This window comes from Brienomyrus brachyistius, chromosome 4 (assembly GCF_023856365.1).
Source record: "Brienomyrus brachyistius isolate T26 chromosome 4, BBRACH_0.4, whole genome shotgun sequence".
Taxonomy (NCBI): Eukaryota; Metazoa; Chordata; class Actinopteri; order Osteoglossiformes; family Mormyridae; genus Brienomyrus; species Brienomyrus brachyistius.
Genome location: NC_064536.1, coordinates 13,092,977 through 13,113,173, shown reverse-complemented (window position 1 = coordinate 13,113,173; position 20,197 = coordinate 13,092,977). Strand labels below are relative to the sequence as shown.

Sequence of the window (20,197 nt, the reverse complement as noted above, 5' to 3'; positions counted from 1 at the left end):
ATAAGCCGCGAGTCCTGGGGGGGCCATCGGGCGGAACATTAGCGCTAGTGCGGGCTGGACACCAGAGGGTTTCTCTGTAACTCATGTCACGCATTTTCTCACTAGTTATCCACAGGTGCTTGGAGACACATTTTGCTGGGGGGGGGGGGGGGGGGGCATGTTCTGAGATGCTCTTAGAGATCTGGGGATGGGGACTCTTCGCCATTATTCCTTCAGGCTGAAAGGTGAGGTAGGCAGCCATTTTCGAGGCCTGCTGCCCCCGTTAAGGAAACAGTAACCAAGTTTTTCGTTAATGTATGATTTTATACCCCTGTCTGCTTCAGCAGAGCCTGGCAAACGGCGCCCGGACTCCTTCCGAGGGCTTGCCGGCTTCCTGGGAACTAAGCAGTACATAAACCCAATTAACACGCGCTGGAGCAGACATGCCTTCATTGTTTTCCCCGTTTCTCCTGCGTTCTTGTCTCTGTTCCACGGTGGGCGTAAGATGAAGCGCCGCAGAACCGGCAGGGCTAATTAAACGAGGCCTTCCGTGCCGGTTTCGCTCCTGGCGCGATATCGCCCCGGCTGCCTGACGAACAAGGACGTTTAAGGCCCGTTATGGTGCTGCTGTAGCAGGGTGGGGGTGGGGGGGGGGTGCTTGGTGTGTTGGCTGGCTCGTGCTCCTCAGCCCCATCGCCGTTGTACTGGCGGAGTCTTGGGACCCCCGCGCTTGTAGGCCTTGGTGTAAGAAACCCTGTTTTTAATAAAATCGAAACGCGTGCCCTTAATGGTCCATGCAGCCATAGCAACATCACAGCATGGGTCTCCAGGGGCATTTCGGTTTTACCCAATTCTACAGCCACATGCTTAACTGAACCGCTTCAGTAGAACCCCCGTTTTGAGGGTACAACAGCAATTACCCTTGTGGGAATTCCTGACCACCAGGCTCATCTGTTTCTTGTCCCCAAGCATTTTTGGCACGGTGACATTATGTATCTTAGGTAACCTATTTGCGATGGACTTTGGACTTTGTAAGACTCCCTGTGCAAACACAGCCTCTATTACAGGGTGTCTGGTATTGATAGCAGAGCACATAATAGCCTATTAAAAGCATCCGTGTCACTCAGGATGGTTTCCAGGGTAAATGTAAATCCTCCGGCGGATTTATTCAGTATTTTCGTCTTGCTCTCGCCTGACAGTGCTGGCTGTTGGCTTGGTAACAATGCCGGCGTTTCTTCGTTTAGGATGGGCGCTGCCATGCTCTGTTCTTGTGGCACCCACTGTATCCATGGAACACAAGGGATGTGGGGAGCCTATCGCCTTCATTGTCGTCACCGTCACCGTCACCGGTACCCATCACCGGGCAGGATTGCGACCTCGACAGCCTCAGAGAGCCCTGCTGGTTTGGCCGACGATTCGCAGATGGACTGACACCTCGTTCCAGGGTGTCTCTGTGCCTTGTACCCTATGGTGCCAGGCTCCCCATTAACTCCAGGCTCCCCATTAACCTGTACTGTATAAGCAACTGGATTGATGGATGGATGGAGGGATGGAGGGACGATAGGATGGCCCATCCTTTAGGGTATTTACAGAGATGATCTGTGAGGGGGGGTCTCTAATGAGCTGTGCGGTAGAAGACGTGTCAGCGTTGCATCGCCGCCCTAGAGGTTACCAGTTGCTGTGCATGAGAGAGCGCTATGGAGTGGCACAGCCATACTCTGTGCCAAGCAAAACTGGGGTCAGAGAAGAGAAGAGGGGTTCAAAAACAGGCGCAGCTGGACCCCCCCCAGACCTCGAGGTGCCGCTGTCCGGGTGATCTTCAGAATGGTGCTGCATACAGCGCTGTATTGTGCCGTTCCTCACTCAGACCGTGAGAACCTACAAACTGACCTTCTACAAACTGACCTTCTGAGTCGGGATCATCTGGATAAGAAAAACATTATTACTATCAAAGCACATCCAGATTCCCACAGATTTATGCAGGCAACAGAAAGTGGCTTCTGATATTTGTATGGCCAGTCTCTTCGTCGCTTCCCTACATATGTGATGGTGTCTGTTTAGTTCCCATATAAAGTCCTAATGGATTTCTTTCCCTTTCGGCCGCGTTCTCAGTTCCATCGAAACCTCTCGTTACCCAGAAGTCTCCGTCACGACGTGCGGCCGCCGGGGGTTGCTTGGAAACCACCGTTGCTGGCTTTCTCGAGGACTCGAAGTCTCAGTTGTTGTCACAGTGGGATCGCGAAGTCGGCCGGACGTAGGAGGGAGCCAGGCTGCTCGTTGGGCGTCGCTTATGGATCCCAGCGGCCCCCCCACCCGCTGCCCCGGTGGCCTCCACCTCCTCCGTACGTGCCTCCGTCGGCGTCTCGATCATTACCACGTCTTTCGGGCCTTTTATTAAACCTTGCTAAAGCCTTCAGGTGGAGGAAGTTTTGAGCGTCCGTTTTTTTTGCGGGAGTAGGCTTGTGACAAGAAGCACTGCGACGGCAGGACCGGCCCAGCAGGGGGCGCTCCGCTACGTGCCGCCGCATCCCTTTGGGCTTTGCTGTCGCCGAGCCGCCTTTCCCCCAGCTTTCGTGCACGTTTGCGCGGATGCAACGTGTGATCACTACCATTTCCCCGGCAGTACTGTCGCGAGTCGTGTTTGCAGCATCTTCCTGGATACGGGAGAAATACACACAGCCTGCGATTTACTCATCTGCCCGTGACTGCCCGTGCGATGCAGGGCCGCAGGGATATCGCAGCCTCTCCCACAGGAAGGGGATGTTCTGCAAGACATGCCAGTCCATCGCAGGCACACTTGCACACGCCGTCGCACACTCAAAGCAAATTAGAGGCCCTGATTCACAGGACCGAACCCCCAGCCCTGGAGGTGTCATATGTGTATCTCAGGGGGGAAAATAGCCTCTATTTACCTTTTGCTTTTGTGTTGTACTAAGCAATATATTTCCAAAAGTGAGGACGTGGTGCCTGGATGGTGCTGGATGGCAAAGGGCATGAGAGACTGCTCCACCGCCCCCACTGCCTGATTAGGGTGACCTGCACCTGATGAGGGGGCTGCTGCCGTCACATGGCTTCGGGGGAAAGGGGGGGAGGGGGGTCAGTGATTAAAGAACAGAAGTTGAAAAACATGGGGAAGGAGAAACATCCTTCCACATACCTGGCAACAGTCACTGTACCGTGTGGGTCCTTAGTGCATCCGCTGGGGAGGGGGGCGTGCCCAGCTCCCTGCTGGGGGTACGGGGCTCTCTTCCTCCATCCCATTGTCTGTGGGTCCAGAGCACAGCTGCTAAATCCATCTAAAGACCCGGCTCTTCCTGCCCTCCTCCCAGCCTGGGGCCTATTGGCCTATGCCCCTCTGCCCCTGAGTGGCGGGAGAGAACGGCGGCGTGCGACGGGAGGAGCCCCCGGATCAGAATGGGGGGGGGGGGGCCGGTAAGATGTAGGAAACCACAGGGGCGGCGTGCGAAGTGCACTGTGTTTATGGAAATTAGATATTTCAAAAGTCGGTCAAGGAGGCCGCAATTAAAAGATTAAGCACTGGATAGAATGAGGAGGGAATGGATGCTGCAGTGCTGTCTGTGTGTGTGTGTAAACTTGTACGTAAGGCGTGTTCGTATCAGTGTGTCTTACATGTGCCAAGATGTCTGCCTACATGGTAAAATAACAGTGTGATATTCATCTCGCCGAGCTGACATTTATCTTCTGCGTCCTGGCCCACCGCAGTGCCACGTTCCTTTTCACTCCGTCTGATTGCTTTGTGAGTTTGGCCTTGCAGCCGTTACTCTCGGAACGGCGGGGGGGGGGGGGGGGGGTTCTCTCAGTGAACACGTGCTGTAGGCATTCGAATTCTCACTGGTATTTAAGGTTTGAGAAGTTCCAGTAGTTTAATGCATAGTTACTGCTGACTCTACCCTCTCTTACATGCATGTGCTGTGTTTTAGATGAAGGTTTAGGGTTTTTTTGTGTAATTTTAATTTTGTGTGTTTCATAGGGTTTGGCCTTGGTCAGTCGTGGTGCTACTTGGACGAAAAGGCAGGGTTGCATGTGTTTGTTTTCTGAGTCTATAATCAACAGCGGTTCCCAGTGCTGTCTTCCAGGAGTTTATCCCAGTAAGGGGCTTGGGGTTGGGGATTTTGGACTCTGTCCCAGGGAGCATAGGACACGAGGAAGGGGTACACCCTGGCCGGGATGCCAGCCCATAGCAGGGCACAAAGACAGGATATGTACATTTTTTTTTAACCCAGCCCTGTTTAGTTTACATTGTATGAATCTTTGCCCGCCATCCTTTCCCACCTCCCTGAATATTGTGACCGGGGCTTTGTATCCGAGACGGGATGGCGTTCTGAGTCCCTCACATGGTTTTTACATTTCCTCGCCGGTCAGGAGGGTTAGGTAAACAGTATCTGTTTACCCGTCCGAGAGAAAGTGTAATAAACACCGGCATGCTTTCATGGTCCTACACCAACTACCTTGTTTTCGGAGCTGGTTTTACGAGGACAGGTCTTGTGGGCAGCAGAACCTGAGCACTTTGGCCCTGTCTGCTCTGCCGTGTCTGACATCTGTTGAATGATCCAAGCATAGAACCGAAAGTGTCCAGTTAGAACCGTCCTCATATCCTCCGGAGTGTGTTCTGGTGACCCTGTGACCCCTGGCCTGCGCGGCGGACACACGCCCCCCCCCCCCCCGCAGTCACCGTGCTGCTCTGGTGTTAACTGCTGACCGCAGTTTGGCCCCAAGTCGGGTATTGAGATCTTTCCTGCCTTACGGTAATAAAAACGAATAAGGTTGCATTCGCAAAGGTTTAAAATGTCGACGGAGTAGCGAGCGCGGGGGAGATGTAAAGTGCACTTCTCATTTCACATTCTTCTTCTTTATTACTTTTGATGCTGAGATTAGAAGCTCAGTTGTCCACTGGCTGGGCCGCCCTACACTCAGTGTTGTTATTAATCTAATGTGCAAATCAAGAGTTGAATTTTGCCCTCCAGGTTTTGCGTGTGGTTTCTGGTCACCTCACGCCCGGCGACGGTGGTTTTCTTTTTCTCTGTCCTCTTGTTGCCCTTTTGTGTGATTTATTAGAAAGGGTTGTTTTGTTTTAAGTTTAGGAGTTCAGCGTGTGACCCTAGGAGCCCGACCCACCTCACCCTGAAATGGACTCCTTGAAATAAACCTTTTCTATTTCACGGTCTGGGTCAGCGCGACAGGATTGTGTGGCACGCTCGGTGCAGGCTGGGTGGGGCCGCTGACGCGTGCATGGGCCCCATGGGTGAGGGCTGCGCCGGTACTGGGTTGGTTTCTGGCCCGTTGGGATTACTCTGCAACGATGGGCACCAGTGGAGCACGGTGACCGTGAGGAGAATAATGGCCACTTCTGGCTCACTGAGATGGTCCTGCTCAGATGCTGTGTCCTGGATGATGACTGAATTGTCATGGCTGGGAGGAAAGGATTCTCGACACAGCCAGCTTCAGCTAACCTCTCGTCATCAGCAAATGATGAACAGTCAAATTTCACTCTGTTTTCTCATAATTCCTCACTTGATACATGTTTTCTGGAATTGGTGTAAGGCAATGTTTCTCAAACTGGTCCTCGGGGTCTCGCAGATGGGAGGGGGGGGGGTAAGGACTGGTTTGAGAAACACTGGTGTAATTAACTAATTAGTAATTGAAAATCCTGACCAAAAATTAGAAAATGAACCGGTTGTGGTTATTCCTTTTTTTTGGGGGGGGGGGGGGGGGGGCGTTTCCCTCAGTTTATTATGACAGGAATACGGCACGGCGGGATTGGAAGATCATCCACGAGTCGTCAAACTGCGCGTTTGCCGTAACCTGATTTGCATTGTGGAAGCCGCATAATCAACAGCTCTGTCGAGCCTAATTAAGTGCTCAGCTGGTTTGCAGAGCAGCGCGCTGCTGCATTTCTCTGGGTGTGGAGTGTCCAAGGTGCATCTCAGCGACGTGATTGGCTGCCTTTTGTACCCCGGTACAGCTATGGGAGAATTGCATCATATCAAAGTGATTCGAATGCACTGAATTAAGGAGACTTGATGCTCAGTTTCTGATCTGAGATGTTAGTGGACAGTGATACCAGAGAGGCATTCTCCCAGAAAAATGAGCATGTCCATCACGAACACCATCACCATCACACATGCATTACCTGCCCACTGGATTGACTTTCAGAATGTCCCATCCCCCCAGCCCCAATGTGCGTCGTCGAGGGAACACCTACAAAGATCCACTAGAAGTCCAATTTTGGCACGTCGGTGTCCTACTACACTGCTTTGGAGTTTGGTTTCAGACAGTCCGCAAAGTCAATGCACTTAAACACCTCCGGCTAATCGGAAAATCGTGAATTTCCACTGAGACCAGAGGAGGACAAAGTATTCCTGCAGCCAATTCAGAGGACTAGTAATAAAAAGCCACAGCTGTGATGGTTATTTTTGTTGGAAGAGTTCATTCCTTTGTGCCGCTGGGGCAGCTGCAAAGCCTTATATATTATAATATTATACTTTTTGGATAGTACCATTTAGTCTGCACAGCGAAATTTGCATTTCCATCATAATCCTCCAAGATAATGCTGTTTTATCTGCCCATTTGGGGCAGATAAACCCAAAATCTATAATCTTGGATTTGGTGAAAATGGATCGTCTGGGTGTTTCCCACGCGGACTGGCAGCAGCCGGAATCCTAACGATAGGTCTTCCTGTTTTGTACTGTGGAGGTAATGTCTCAGGCATGCATCTGTTTTTCCCCCTGCTGTTTTATTTCATGATTTCTCAGTGGTTGCTTAATTTTGAGCCATTCGCCGTTCTTCACGTTTTGGAATGATTTGTGACGATTAATTTAATGACGCGAATTCGTCTCCGGACTGGCGATGTTTCGCACCAAATTACAGTCTCCTTGCCCATGCAGCTCACAGGGTGGAACCTCACTCGTTCTAAAAATGCTTCTCTCAGACTCCAGGTTTTTCTTGGGTGGGGGCGGTGGGTGGGGGTAAAGATGACCACTAGGGGGCGCTGTTGGGACAGGATTTGCAATAGAAGGTAGGCCGTGCCGTGAAAGAGCAGAGGAGGGCCGCAGGCAGCATAGACCCTCTTGTTGTTGAGGAGAGGTTGTGGCACAGTGGAAAGAGGTGCCCTTTCCTTCCGGGTGCTAATAAGCTTGTAAAATGTGTTTGGATGGAGGGGTCAGTTGTCAGTGTATCTTGTCTCCCGTCTAACATGGAGAATGATGACTTTAAGTTTGTACTTTACAGCCGGTCCCGCAAGGCTGTGTATAGTACAGTCCAAACACTCCCAAAAAATACATGCAGTCAAAATGTACCTGGCAACAACAGAGAGCCTGCATCCAAGTTTGGCCTAGCCAGAGGAGTGCCTGTACCATCACGTGAAAATGAGGTCGACCAAGCTTTGGTCCCAGGGCTGATGAATAGCCTCGTTCTCAGTCTGCTCGGCTCCGATATTTTAAAGAACTGGCAGGTTTTTCCCAGATAACACGGCACCGGACACATCGCAGCGGTGCCTTGTTTAAACTTTGTGGGGTGTGTACTGCGGCAAGCAGGGTTGGATTGGTAAGGTCTGTGTTGCTGCTTCGTCAGTGTTTCTCCAGTACAGACCTATTCATTTTAGCAGTTGCACAGATCGCCCTCCACACGATTCCCCGGAATCCCTATAATCCGTACAAGTATTGCTCAGTCTGGTAATGGGGTACCGCACATCAGATAGCATGGTGTATGCTGCAGTCTTTGTGTATTTTGTGTGTCTGGGAATTCGGTGAGTTTTCTTTCTTTTGGAGGACAAAATGAATGAAGCGAGGAGTAGGTACGTGTTTAGCTTTTCACCATGCCTGCCGTTGTGTATCTGAGCGGCATTGTTACTGTGTGGTTCTCCAGGCTTTTTGGCAGTCATGGGAGTTTTGCTTACTCAATAATGTTCTGAGGGCAGAATGAAAAATTATTGGTTCAGAGCGATAACCATTCAGGTTGTAGCAGAGGTGGGTCCAAGCAACTAGAGGAGGCGGCACCTGACATCTGATTAGTTGGTCCCGCCTCCTCTAGTTGCTTGGACCGACCTCTGCTACAATCTGATTGGTTATCACTATGAACCAATAATTTTTAATTCTGCCCTCATAACATTTTTCTGAGAGCAAAACTCCCATGCCTTTTAGCCTAGGTCTGGATATGGCCATACCCAGACAGTAGGAGGCGTAGTGCTTAAGGAACAGTACGTAATTATCACTAAAGGGTCATGGTTTCTGAGCCTGGGTGGCAGATAAACCTCCCTCTAGGGCACCAGTAAGTAAAATTGCTTCTGTAAATATCACAGGCTGGTACTGCATGCGTGGGTCGATATTATTCGCTGTTTGTAAGCGAATAAATAATGCAGGAATGCGTTTACGATAAACTGCGCCGCAGCGCAGTGACAGAGGGCTCCCAGGAGAACGGCCGCCGAAAGCGCTGAGTGCTCGCGCAGGCGGCTATAGACGGGAAGCGCGTGCATCGCTGCCGCCCGCGTGGGACTACAGCGGGGGCACCGTGCAGCAGGGAAAGCTGCCAGGCTACTGGAATTTAGACCTCTCTGAACTGGTGATAATGGGGGTATGTCCCGAAGGGGAAGGGCCCTCCAACCCACTCTGGAGGAGTCTGGTATTGAACAATGACATAACCATCAATAGCAGTAATAATAAAAGTAATAACAATTATTTTATTATCATAATTATTAATGTTCTGGGCTCTCTGGAATAGATTCAGGCTCCTGCCATTCAGTACTGAATAAGCATTTATGGTAGACAAATTATCATTATTATTATTAATCTAATCTAATAATAATACATTTAATCCGATAATAATCTTCTAGCTGCTAAATCCAGTACAGTGGATAAAAATAATAATAATAATAAATAAAAAAAAAAAACGGATGATGATCCTTGCAGCTGCATCATTAATTAGTCTGATGTGTGCTGCTTAGCGACACCCCACCCGACACACACACACACACACACACACACGCACTCTACCCAGCCTTTGTACCCTGACCGTTCTGCTTAACCTGCACAGCACCTGCTTATTTAACGGGACCTGGGCACCTTATCCGGCGTGAACGGCTCCAGTCTGTTTCGCGTCGCTTATTATAGCCGCGCCCCCACAGGCTGCTCGGGATTAAAGCCCCAGAGGCGGGGAAGAGCCGTTGGCATCTGCCCGCACCCTCTGTTGTCGTGGCGACCCGGCCCTCTTGCTGCGGCGCTGACCGGTACGCGGCGGGTGCTGACGCTCACGCGCGGTTAGCGCGCTCACGCGGGGTTAGCGCGTCGCTGACCGGCGCCACGCCTCGTATCGCTGTGAGACGAGTCCCCGCAGGGCGGAAACGCTAAGCTGTGCTTCACTCTCCACCTGCTCCATCCCCGGGTACCGGTTTTAATCAGCGACTTTAATAGCTTTTATGCATATGAACTGAGGGACTCTCTCTATCTGTCAGAGCTGCCGTTTTCACGCTCAGTCTTCACCCCCCTCCCCTGTTTTTCGGAGGGATATCGATACTAGCCCTGCCTGCCGTCGCAGAGATAAGGCGCGTTTGAAAATGAAAACGGCCCCAAAATCCAATCTAATAAAAGGGGTAGATTTTTAATACACTTTGTTTCTTAGTTACTGGTCCTCATGCTGCCCTTTATAGCAACACCGGCTGTTTCAACACCCAAAGCAAAAGGATGGCCAGGTTAATCTCGTCTGGACATTATGACAGACACTGGTTACCCCTGGCCACGCCTACTGTTCGGCTCTACGAGCTGATTGGTCACTGTCCTCTCCTTGTAACCTGTGGGTGATGTGGACTTTTTAACATCTGTTTTGCTCTGGTTCATGGTGTCTGAAGTAAGACAATAAATCTAATCAAACATGGCAAAGGCAGTGGATTATATTAAAAAAACATTCCTCATTCCTGTTTTTTTTTTTTTTTTTTTTGGGTGGGGTCACACTGATAATCTTCCATCTGTTTGGAAGATGTGTCCCCGGGTAGCAGGGGTGGGGTGGGGGGGGACACGACAGATTCTGTGTGCGAAGGTCAGAAATGGTCATTTCCACGGTTTGTGGTGGGGGTGGGCCGGGTCTCTTGTCTTCTTTTTTTGTTCCCAAATAGCCACGCTCTGGCGTTTACGGCCCGTCGTGTTCGTGGGTTGGCTGTGTCCTATCCAAAAACCTTGCATGTGGGGGGGGGGGGTCATATATGTCTGCGGGGGTGTGGCATTCTTTGAGTTACAGCTCATGCTACAGGATGCCTTCCATAATGAGTCGTCCATCTTAGTCACGTGCTGACTGTAGAAACAGCCGGAATGTTTACAAACGATACAGTTAATCCGCAGTGTCACGTTTAAAGCAAGCTTTATAGCAGTAAGCTTTTACCAAAAAGTAGCAGGGCTAAGTTTGTTAGATACTGTTCATTTTAAAATGTTTTATTTCACACAATAGTCATAAATTCAGTCCAGATCTTAATGGAACATAGATCTTTTTGATGGGTTATTTAAAAATTTCCTGTAATTGTTGTATGTTCTCTAGAATAATTAAATACTTTTCAGAAGGTGCAATGAAAATGCTAGTTTAATGCAATCTATCCATCTGCACCTCACCCCAGAGGAGCATTTTCTGATGTTAGACTCCCATAAGCTTCATATTAAAGGAAATTCTGCTTCCAGTGGTCTTATTTTGGCACGGCGCGATGTTATTTTGCAACATGTCAGGCTGATTGCTCAGGAGCTGAGTGAGGCTGCTATTACCCAGCTCCCCTATCAGGGGCTCCTTTCCGTACACAAAGGAAAAGTGATTAATGAGTGAAGGCTTTCTGTAGCATCACTACTCAGAAAAAGCACGGCTAAGTGTGGCAGCTTTGTCTGAATGTGATCTTGGAGAGCGAGAGAAAATCACTATATTTCTGTATGCTTGATGTGTCTGGAAATGATGAGCAGTGGTGTGGAAGCCTGGTGTAGAAATTTAAACAGTGACCAGAGCATTTTCTGGGGTGGCGCTGCACTAGGATATGCCTGGGTTTAGCCATGTTTAACTGGAATTGTTTGGGTGAGGATCGGGTTGTTTGGAAGGCTGAGGAGTGACTCAGCTTCATCACCGTCCTGCATAATGGGATGTAGTCTTGACCTTGAAATCTTGGTGCCTTGACCTCTGGGCAGTCATGGGACGTGGGTTTCAGGATGAGGGCACGTGGGTTTCAGTGGAGACCCCCTCTGTCAGTTCTCTCCAGCTTAAAGCACCGGGAAACGATCGGCTTTACATTTTATTGACTCCCAGCCAACGGGGGGGACTTTCGCTCTCATAGCAGTGCTGGGCATGACTGCTGCTATCGGAGTCGCATTAGAACTGGCCATCTTCATGTGTTTAAGATGTATCCTGGTCAAAGATTCTAAAAGACGGTCTGCGAGGTCATTAGGCAATGGGCTGCCCTCCCCTGAAGAGATGTGCTGCTCTGTAAACTCTTGTGTTTCTGGTTGCTGTCTATTACTGTTCAGTCCAGTTAAGCCTGGTTCATGCTTTTGCAGAACAAGACTGTTAAAATGCAAGTGAAATGCTTTTGGGTTGCAGCAAGATTAACTGACCTGGTTTACAGCTTAATAAATAGTGAGATGAAAAGACCCAATCTGAATTTCCCCTTCCCCACTTTTGCTAAGTGACTCCCCCCCCCCAACACAAATGAATGACCCTTCGGATGGGATGGACACCGTACCAGTGGCATTACTGCCCCACCCGCAATTTTCTGGCGATGTGACTGAGGTCGTCCATGTAAAATTGAGATCGTAGCTTGTCTGTCACAGCAGCAGATTGCAGGTAATGGCGCAGGAGAGTAGAGCGTGGCAGGAGTCTGGGAGTTAGTGTGCTTGTTCGAACAATAGCAGGAGCTCGTGTCAGTAATCCCCCTGCGTGATTAGCTTGCCTCGAAAAATGGCAGATTAAGCGATGTGTATCTGCACTTCTCTCCCTGGCCAGCTGGTGGCAGTGTATGAGGAACAGGACCCCCATCATGGAGGCGATGGGACCAGCACCAGCTCCACTGGCACCCAGAGCCCCGACCCCTATCAGGCGACCAGCGAGATAGAGGTCACCTCATCTGTCCTTCGAACAAGTAAGTCCTGTCACGTTGACTAATCGGTTGATTGTCCTAGCTGCTTCCCTGGTGGTTTCCTTGTTTCTCCCGGTTGCCTAGTAACCTGATGACTCATTTTGGAGACGAGCCATCACCGTACGCCAGTTTGCTGTACACCTAAGCAATTTGCCGCTCCTCCAAGCCTCCTGCTCTGTTCTGCCAGCACACCCAAGCCTGTCCTTTAGCGCCACGTCTTCAGAAGGCTTATTCCGTCTGAAAGCAGCCAATTTAAAAAACCCAGATGAGACCGACCAACGGGCAAATGGAACCACATAGTTTGACCTAGCCGGCGTGCACACCCCCCAACCCCAATCCAGCATCAGGTGTAAGGATATCAGTGGTCAGCGCCAGTGATGGATAACGAGAGCGGGGGCGAGGATAACATAAACATTAACTCACGTATTTATGCCGGTGAATTCAGTGGGAAAGGGTAAGAGAAGAAGCCCAAGCTTTCCAATGAGACATGATGGTATCATTCACCTTTCACTTGAAATGCATTTCTAAAAGAGAGCTTTCTGAGGCTCCTGTTGATGCACCGTGATCTTAGAGGGCTCCTCTCCTCAAATAAACAAACATACGAGAGCTTTTAAGGAGCAATAAGGGATAATAAAGCTTTCAGTTACTCTTGGGGCGGCGTTTTAAACAGCTTATCGTCCCTAGTGTAATGGGTGCTGTTTGATATAAATACTGGTGTGTTGGTTGCCAGGGTAGAGCTGTCCTTCCCTCTGTCTTTCAGAGATCCTTCTCCAGGGCGCGAGTGGGCATTTAAACACCAGAACAAAAGGTGTATTATTTTCCCATGTTTACATTTGAGTTGTGATTTTAGCCCCGCTAATTGACCGCTCTGGGACCACTGAGGGAAATAAACATCTTAAGTGTCATATTGCACTTTACTGAGGCGGGACTTGTAGCTCTGCGACTGAATGTGTCTGTGTCATCCTTCCATCCATCCATCCATCCATCCATCCATCCATCCATCCATCCATCCATCCATCCATCCATCCATGCCACCCATTTTCTATAATCACTTTGGCAGGGAGTTTTATCCTTTTCGTTTTAAATGTTTTATCTTTTGTTCCTCGTTTTTTCCAGTTTCGACTGGATGGCGACGTCTCTTCCCTGTGTTGTTATTGTCTCTATCTCGTGAAAGATAATTGACTGCTGTTAACAGTAAATACGCGGGAGAAGGTGCTTTTATATTTGCTTATGTGACACACTTTTATCCAAAGTAACGTATACAAGGGAGGATCAAAGAGCGGGGTCAAACGGTCCCCAGAGCAGTTGGCGTTAAGGTGCCAACATTATTATTATACATTTTACATAGTCAGGGGCCCCTGTAAAGTGCTGGGCCCCCTAAATCTGTACCCACGCCCTTACTGCGCCCCTGTCCCGTTCACAGCAGACGTCAGCCGTCACGACGGGACCCAGCCAGGCGCCCCTCGGTCTCACAGAGCGCGGATGGTTATTTATTATTTACTATTTATTTCCCCGGCGGCTGGTCTCATTCGGGGCGGCATGTTCCGAACACAAAGCGGGATGCTTCTCACATCCTGTCAGCAGGGAGACGCTGCTAACTGTCACGCCTCTGTCTGGCATGGTGCCTCTGGCAAGTGAGACCCGAAACTGCATCCCTTCCAGCTCTGGGGCAGGAGAAATTACCCAGAATTCTGTCAGTAAACTCGGTTAATTGTATATAACGGCAAACCGCCAAAGTCACTTTTGAGAAAAGGCTAGCTAAGAAAATCTGCTAGATCTCAGACATGCGGACGGTCAGATTTGTGGGCGTGTTCATTCTAGGGAATCTGGGGGCCCTAGGCAAACAACTGCATGGGCCCCTCCAACTCCCCCTCCCCCAGTGTGGTAAAATTTATTACCTTTTACTGTGAAGTATAAATTAATAATCTTCACTTTTGTAAAAACCTGAATACCCAAATATAGCAGATTTGTCATTACAATGTGCTATGTAATTGGCCCCCTCGGGGCCCCCTTCCCAGCCCGGGGTTCCAGGTCATTGCCTGCCCTGCCGGTCCCGTCACTGCACCTCTGCTTAGGACAGCTGGAGGACCTGCTGTGGATTTTGAGTGTATCGGTTCCTTCATTCATCCTTTCTCTTAATACGATTCTGCAGCCAAAGTGTTTTTTCCGTTAACCCATTTTGTGGGCCGGAGTGTTCCAGGACTGTTTTGACTGCAGACTGCAGTGTTGGTCACATCCGATGGTCTGCTTGCGGTCACTTGAGTAGCAAAGCTAAGCAAAGGTCATGAAAACTGTCATTCGCTCTCTCTTGGTATCTCTGACTGAAGGCTTCTGTCTGTAAACAGACGCCCCCTATTTCCCACTTAAGTAAAAATGTTTCATCCGCTCTCGGTATCCCATGATGCACCGCCGTTCATCGCCCACTTTTCCTCCCTTTTGCGCTCCCATAGTGAAGCCTCCTCTGTGTGTGAATGAAAACCTTATGGCTGACTGCAGCGTTTATGTTGCTCAAGGAGGAAAAAGAGCAAAGAGCCGCCAGGCCCTTGGGCCCCTGGGGGTTGCAGCATAACTGCTGCTTCCCAGCCTCCATGTCGGTTGGGGCTGCCTGACCCCGCACCCCCCCTCCCCCCCATCGCATTCCCTCAGCAGAGATGACAGCGGGAGCTGACAGACCACTGCTCTCCCACGGATCTTTCGCAAGAGCTCTGGGCCGTGGGGTCGACACGTCACCGCTTCCAAGAGGGATTAAGAACTGACATGGACACGATTCCGGCCGCGTCAGTGTGAAGCTAGGAGCTCCTCAGCCGCAGACGGACACGTCCCCCCACCCCCACAGCCGGGTGCCATTTCTCCCATGGGATCTATGGCCCAAATGCTTTTATAACCACCAGCAAGTATAACAGGTTTTCTTCACATTTCCCATCCTGCTCTCCTATGAGACACACAAACATATAGAGGTGTGAGTGACGCATGAAGTGGTAGCACAGAGTTGGCGAATTATCCCATGCCCCTTGGAGCAGTTAGGGTTAAAGGCCTTGCTCTAGTGCACAGTAAGACGTGACTATGAGATCTGAACCAGCAACCTTCTGATGGGCACAGAGTCCGATCCTGCAGAGGCGCACATACTGCCGCATATAAACCATCGAAAGGTAAACAAGCCTTGTCCTTCGTACTTCTTATGCTTCTCTCCATGAGTTCCTTTCTGTACTTGCCTGTGTGGATGGAGCAGCCAGGAGGTGCATCCAGGAGGTGCAGCCAGGAGGTGCAGCCAGGAGGAGCAGCCAGGAGGTGCAGCCAGGAGGTGCAGCCAGGAGGTGCAGGGGGCTCATTGAGCTTTTGTGCGCTGTGCCCACTGCGAGGAGCAGCTGAACGTGACTCTCAGCCTTCTTCCCTGAAATGAACCTTCATCGCACACGCGGTCACCCCCATCCCAAAAAGAAACCCCCCTCTGGGGTTTGGTCGGTGTTTGACGTAGTTGGGGTGCACCTGAACAACCTTCTGTGGCCAATAAAATGCTTCCCTTTCCTCCCTGAGGTCACTTCCCATTTTCCGCAGCACATACACACTTCCTTTTCCTTTCGAGCGTGCCTTCCCGTATCCCTAAAGGAGACCCCTTTCTCCCTAGAGTGCGCTTCCTCCTGTTCTCCTGCTCCTCTGGGACACCCCCCCCCCCCCCCCGCCCCTCCACTATTGTTTGTCCTCTGTGTGCGTGACTCAATCAGCCGGCCCCTCTGAGCCTGTCCGCATTTGCATTTTACATCTCTGTGTTCTTACCGCTGAGCACATGTAGCCATCAGCTTTGTTTCTAAAGTGCCCCCCCCACCCCCCCCCACCCCCCCCCCATCCCGCAGCCTCTTTCAGTCTTTCTGGGATCAGCTGTTTTGTTTTTTTGGCTAAAACCATGTGTTATACTTTCAGATAAAAATAGTGCAGCTTTGGGAAGCCAAGTTGCCTCCCTTTTAGGATTGGGCTTGATTGCTGTCGCCAGGCCCCCCCCCCCCCTCTACCACCCCCCCCCCCTTCCTGAACCTCATGCCCCTGCAGAATTTATACTAAGTATCAAAATCCTGTTGTTTCGTTCTCAGGAAAGCATATGGTCTGAACCCAGTATTTAAAAAGGCTAATTGTTATTCTGAGATTATTCTGATGCATCCAAGATTCTGGTCATTTAGACAGCGTTCCTAAAAAAAAAAAAGACACTCTGTGTGGGCAGTTACTCGCTTAATGTTCCAGAACATTCTCCCCAACTCCTTTGTCGGCCATTGAAAGAGATTTATTGAGGCTTCTGGTCCTTTCCTGCAGTAAACATGAGCAATCGCAGTCAGGAGTCTGCGGGTCTTCAAAACGTCTCCACCCACAAAGACCGTGGACTCTGTCCGATGGCTTAGACACTCATAACTCAATCCAACCACGGTGTGTAGAGGTGACTCTCTGCAGCCCGAATGTCTGAGGCCTAACCAGATCTTTAACGTGCAGCTCCGCGGCCCAAACAGAACATTTCCCACACGCACGCATGAGAGACCATTTCCAGACTCATCGTACAGAACAACAAAGGGCATAAGTGCAGCTGCATCCCCTCATTGGCGGTCGCCTGCTATTTTACACCGCACAGACTTACTCTGTATCTGCTCAGCATAGAGACCCCTCTCAACTAGAGGTCAGCTTATACAAGATCCATCCCTAATCACTCATGAGGATATTTAAGTAAATAATTTACACAATACAGCATACTCTAAAAGAGCTGGTCCTTAATTGCTAATGTCCTCCTTCATGCTGTACTCTGGAAGTTACATGAGACCTACCACCCTCAAACATCACGTGACTTTTACGGAGCCCTTTTCTGTGCTTCCAAGACATGCTGCCCGAACATCCCTACTTTGTTCTTTGTAAGTTTTTGCTCTCTAAACATGAGCGATTAGACCGCATCATACTCCTCTACTTTCCAGCTGGCCCTGCGATCGTCATATTTGTACAGGGAAAAGTTAAATTGCTCTGCGATGATAAACATTATTTAAAATCATGTCGCCATTCGGCATTAAGATTAAGCACGCACGTTTTAAACGCCATTTACCGCACTCCACCTCCAATGTTTATTTTATTGCCTCTTTGTTTCAGATAGTTACTCAAGACTGACTTCTATCGGCCGTAAACATTTAACACGTAACATATGCTGCGTCGTCATTAGCAAGCACTCAACAGCCATTAAATTATGGGAGTGTTTTATTACGAGAGCAGAGACCCGCTTCTATAGCTCAGACTCCATCTTTGGTTAGACCGGTGTCATCTGGCACTTGTAATGCCCCAGTTTCTGGTGCTGGAACATGACCAGTACGTTTTCGCTGGGGCCCACATCGCCTCAGCTGGTCGGGCACTTCTCGTGGGCCTCTGGTGAAGCCTCTGTGTCCTGGGCTGTCAGCAGTGAGGAATGTGGCGCGCCCCTGCTCAGCAGGAACAGTGTATCTCTCCTGTAGAGTGCATCGTCTTCTCTGCCGGGGCTACAGGGAACATGCATCTTTTTCGGTAACCTTGTCTGTCTGGTCATGATGAATATGTATAAATATCGCATGAGAAAATAAGGCCGCTTTCCCTTTCTTCCCCCATCACCATGGTGACTCGGCTTGTCCGTTCAATATTTGCAACGTTTCGCAATGTCGTTTGATTCTGCAACGGGCTGAGCTCTTCCAGAACTCCAATCAGTTCCAGAACTGGTCTGGGCATTACATACCCAGCAGTTCTTGTGTTCTGGTGTCGCCTCGTCATGGATCAGAGCTCTTGTCAATGAGCTTCTCGTTAAAGCTGTTCTTGTTACTCATTTTCACCTGGAATGAAAATGTGATTTCGATTTCCCAAGGTCTTTATTCCCAGAAATTCTCATGGCTCTCAGTAACATGATCCTGACATGAATGCGTAACGCAATAAATTTAGGCCTTGTCCTTGCTTGCGCAAGGGTTTTTACTCCTTCCATGTTGTCCCGAGAGATCATCGCAGATGGGATGAAAGTTACAGCGATTCTTTGAACCTGCTCAAAAACTCTCAACTGAGCAAGTACTCTTGCAAAGCTGGGAAGTGTATTAAAAACTTCATGATTATGCTTGTTTAAAAATGCTGTTGTGTTTTCATCATTGTTTTTAAGTTAGGCTTATTAAACATTGAAAGTCAATGGTATTTTTTTTAATCTGTAATGCATAAACACTTCATTCGGTCTGAAAAATCACGTTACTGTGACAACCAGGTAAGTATGAGTGATGACTTTAGCTGGATTTGTTACTAGTCACGGCCCTTGTCTCCCCCTTTACTACTCCTGTCTAATAATAAAGACACGGTCCTCCAGCACAGGACTGTCCTGGAAAGTTTTACAATTCATGGTATAGATACAGACGCTCCCCGATTACGATGGTCTGTCTTACGATATTTCGACTTTACAGTGGGTATGATTATTCCCCAAATTTCACGAGATATTGAGCACTTTATTATAAAATAGGCTTTGTGTTAATGATTTGGCCCAACTGTAGGCTAATGTAAGTGTTCCGAGCATATTTCTAAGGTAGGCTGGGCTTTGACGTTTGTTAGGGTAGGTGTACTGTATTAAAATGCATTTTCACTTTATGATATTTTCACCGTACAACAGGTTTATCTTAACTTAACTTCGTTGTGACCTGGGGAGCGTCTGTATTTGGACTGGGAGTCGATGTTTTCAAGAGAATTCTTTGCAGCTGAATTGACACAGGAATGGGTTACTCCAGTGTGGTGTTGGTTCTAGGTTCGTGTACTTGATTTAGCTGTGCACGTGTCACATGTGAGTGTTTCTGGGTCACCTGACCAGATGGGTGTTTCCCGTCTGTTTGATGCCGACTCAGACACGTGTGAGCCACCGACCTTGCCGTGTGTCTCATCTAACGCCTCCCCCGACCCTTCCTCCACCAGACATGCCCCTGCAGGTGCGGCGGAGCAGCGACCCCGCCCTCGCCGTCCTCAGCGCCTCCTTCCGTGACTCCCGGCCTGTGCGAGGCGAGCCTTCCCGCCAGCAGCCTGCGCGTTGGTCCACCACGGTCGGATTCCTCAAGCCGCGCACATCTCCCGGAGCGACCGACAGCCTGGACTGCAGGGTAACGACTCCTGGCGCCTTATGTCAAGCTTCGTCCCATAGTGGTCATGTGATCGATGTCATATGCATGCAGTGAACACAGGTATCTAATATCAAAACGAGGGAGTATGATGGGTAACGGAACCAAAACTGCTTAGTGGCTCAACACTTGGTTGTCATCCAGATGGTTTTAATTTTTCCCATAATCTAGGAATTAAAAACCCATAGGACCTGCACCTGTCGTATGTAACACGTCTCGAATAGCAGTGTGCTGAATTATATGAGAAGAGACTAACGACACTAAAGATGCAACGTCACTAATGACACCATGTAAGTGACAGACATGTTTATGTGTCTAAAGCAACAGGAGGAATTCTGTGAAGTGGGCTTATTCTTAGATTTTCTTCATTGTTACCTTTAAGAAGGCCTTTTTCTTTAGTGCTGGAATCTTCCATGTTATTATTCATGTGTGAAATGACACTAGGCTGGGAAGCTGCTCGCCTTGACTTCTTGGCGGTACGCAAATGAAAAAGGACCCAATTAACCCATCAAAATGGCTACCCCCTGATATCGATGGCAAGCCTTCGGCGCTATGGCAACGACATCATTCCCACCAGTCACTGAAGGGAACATGGCAGTGCACTGATTCATTTGCCGATTGCTGTATAACTACACAACTGCACATATCATGTTGTTGTTTTAACCACATTGTTTTTTTTTTTGTTAGGGAAAGAAGATGTTATTTTCAGAATTATTCATTAATGATACTAGTGACCTCTTAAAGATATGAAGGGAAAAATTGCCTTATTTGACTTTATATTTTTATTTTACGTTTCATTTCTTTTATTTCTTTCATTCTGTGAAAAGAATCACGGCTGCATAGCACTGTAAAACTGTCGAAATTTGTAGAATGCAATCCCTGTAAAATGATTCCTTTTCTTCTCCGCTAAAACAGCCATGCCCAAACAAACCGAGATCTTTAACAGAGCATGTAATAAAATCATGTAGTCCGACTAAAAATATGC

General features: G+C 49.2%; 1 protein-coding gene across 4 annotated transcripts in view; it reads left to right on the top strand.

The window, feature by feature from the left end:
• LOC125740259 (partitioning defective 3 homolog) overlaps positions 1-20,197 on the top strand; it is a 168,283-nt gene that overhangs the window by 47,613 nt on the left and 100,473 nt on the right. For all 4 annotated transcript variants that reach the window (XM_049011171.1, XM_049011170.1, XM_049011169.1 and 1 more), the window contains exons 3-4: positions 11,956-12,091; positions 19,013-19,194. In XM_049011171.1, coding sequence (XP_048867128.1) covers positions 11,956-12,091; positions 19,013-19,194 — 318 coding nt within the window. The remainder of the gene's footprint in view (positions 1-11,955; positions 12,092-19,012; positions 19,195-20,197) is intronic.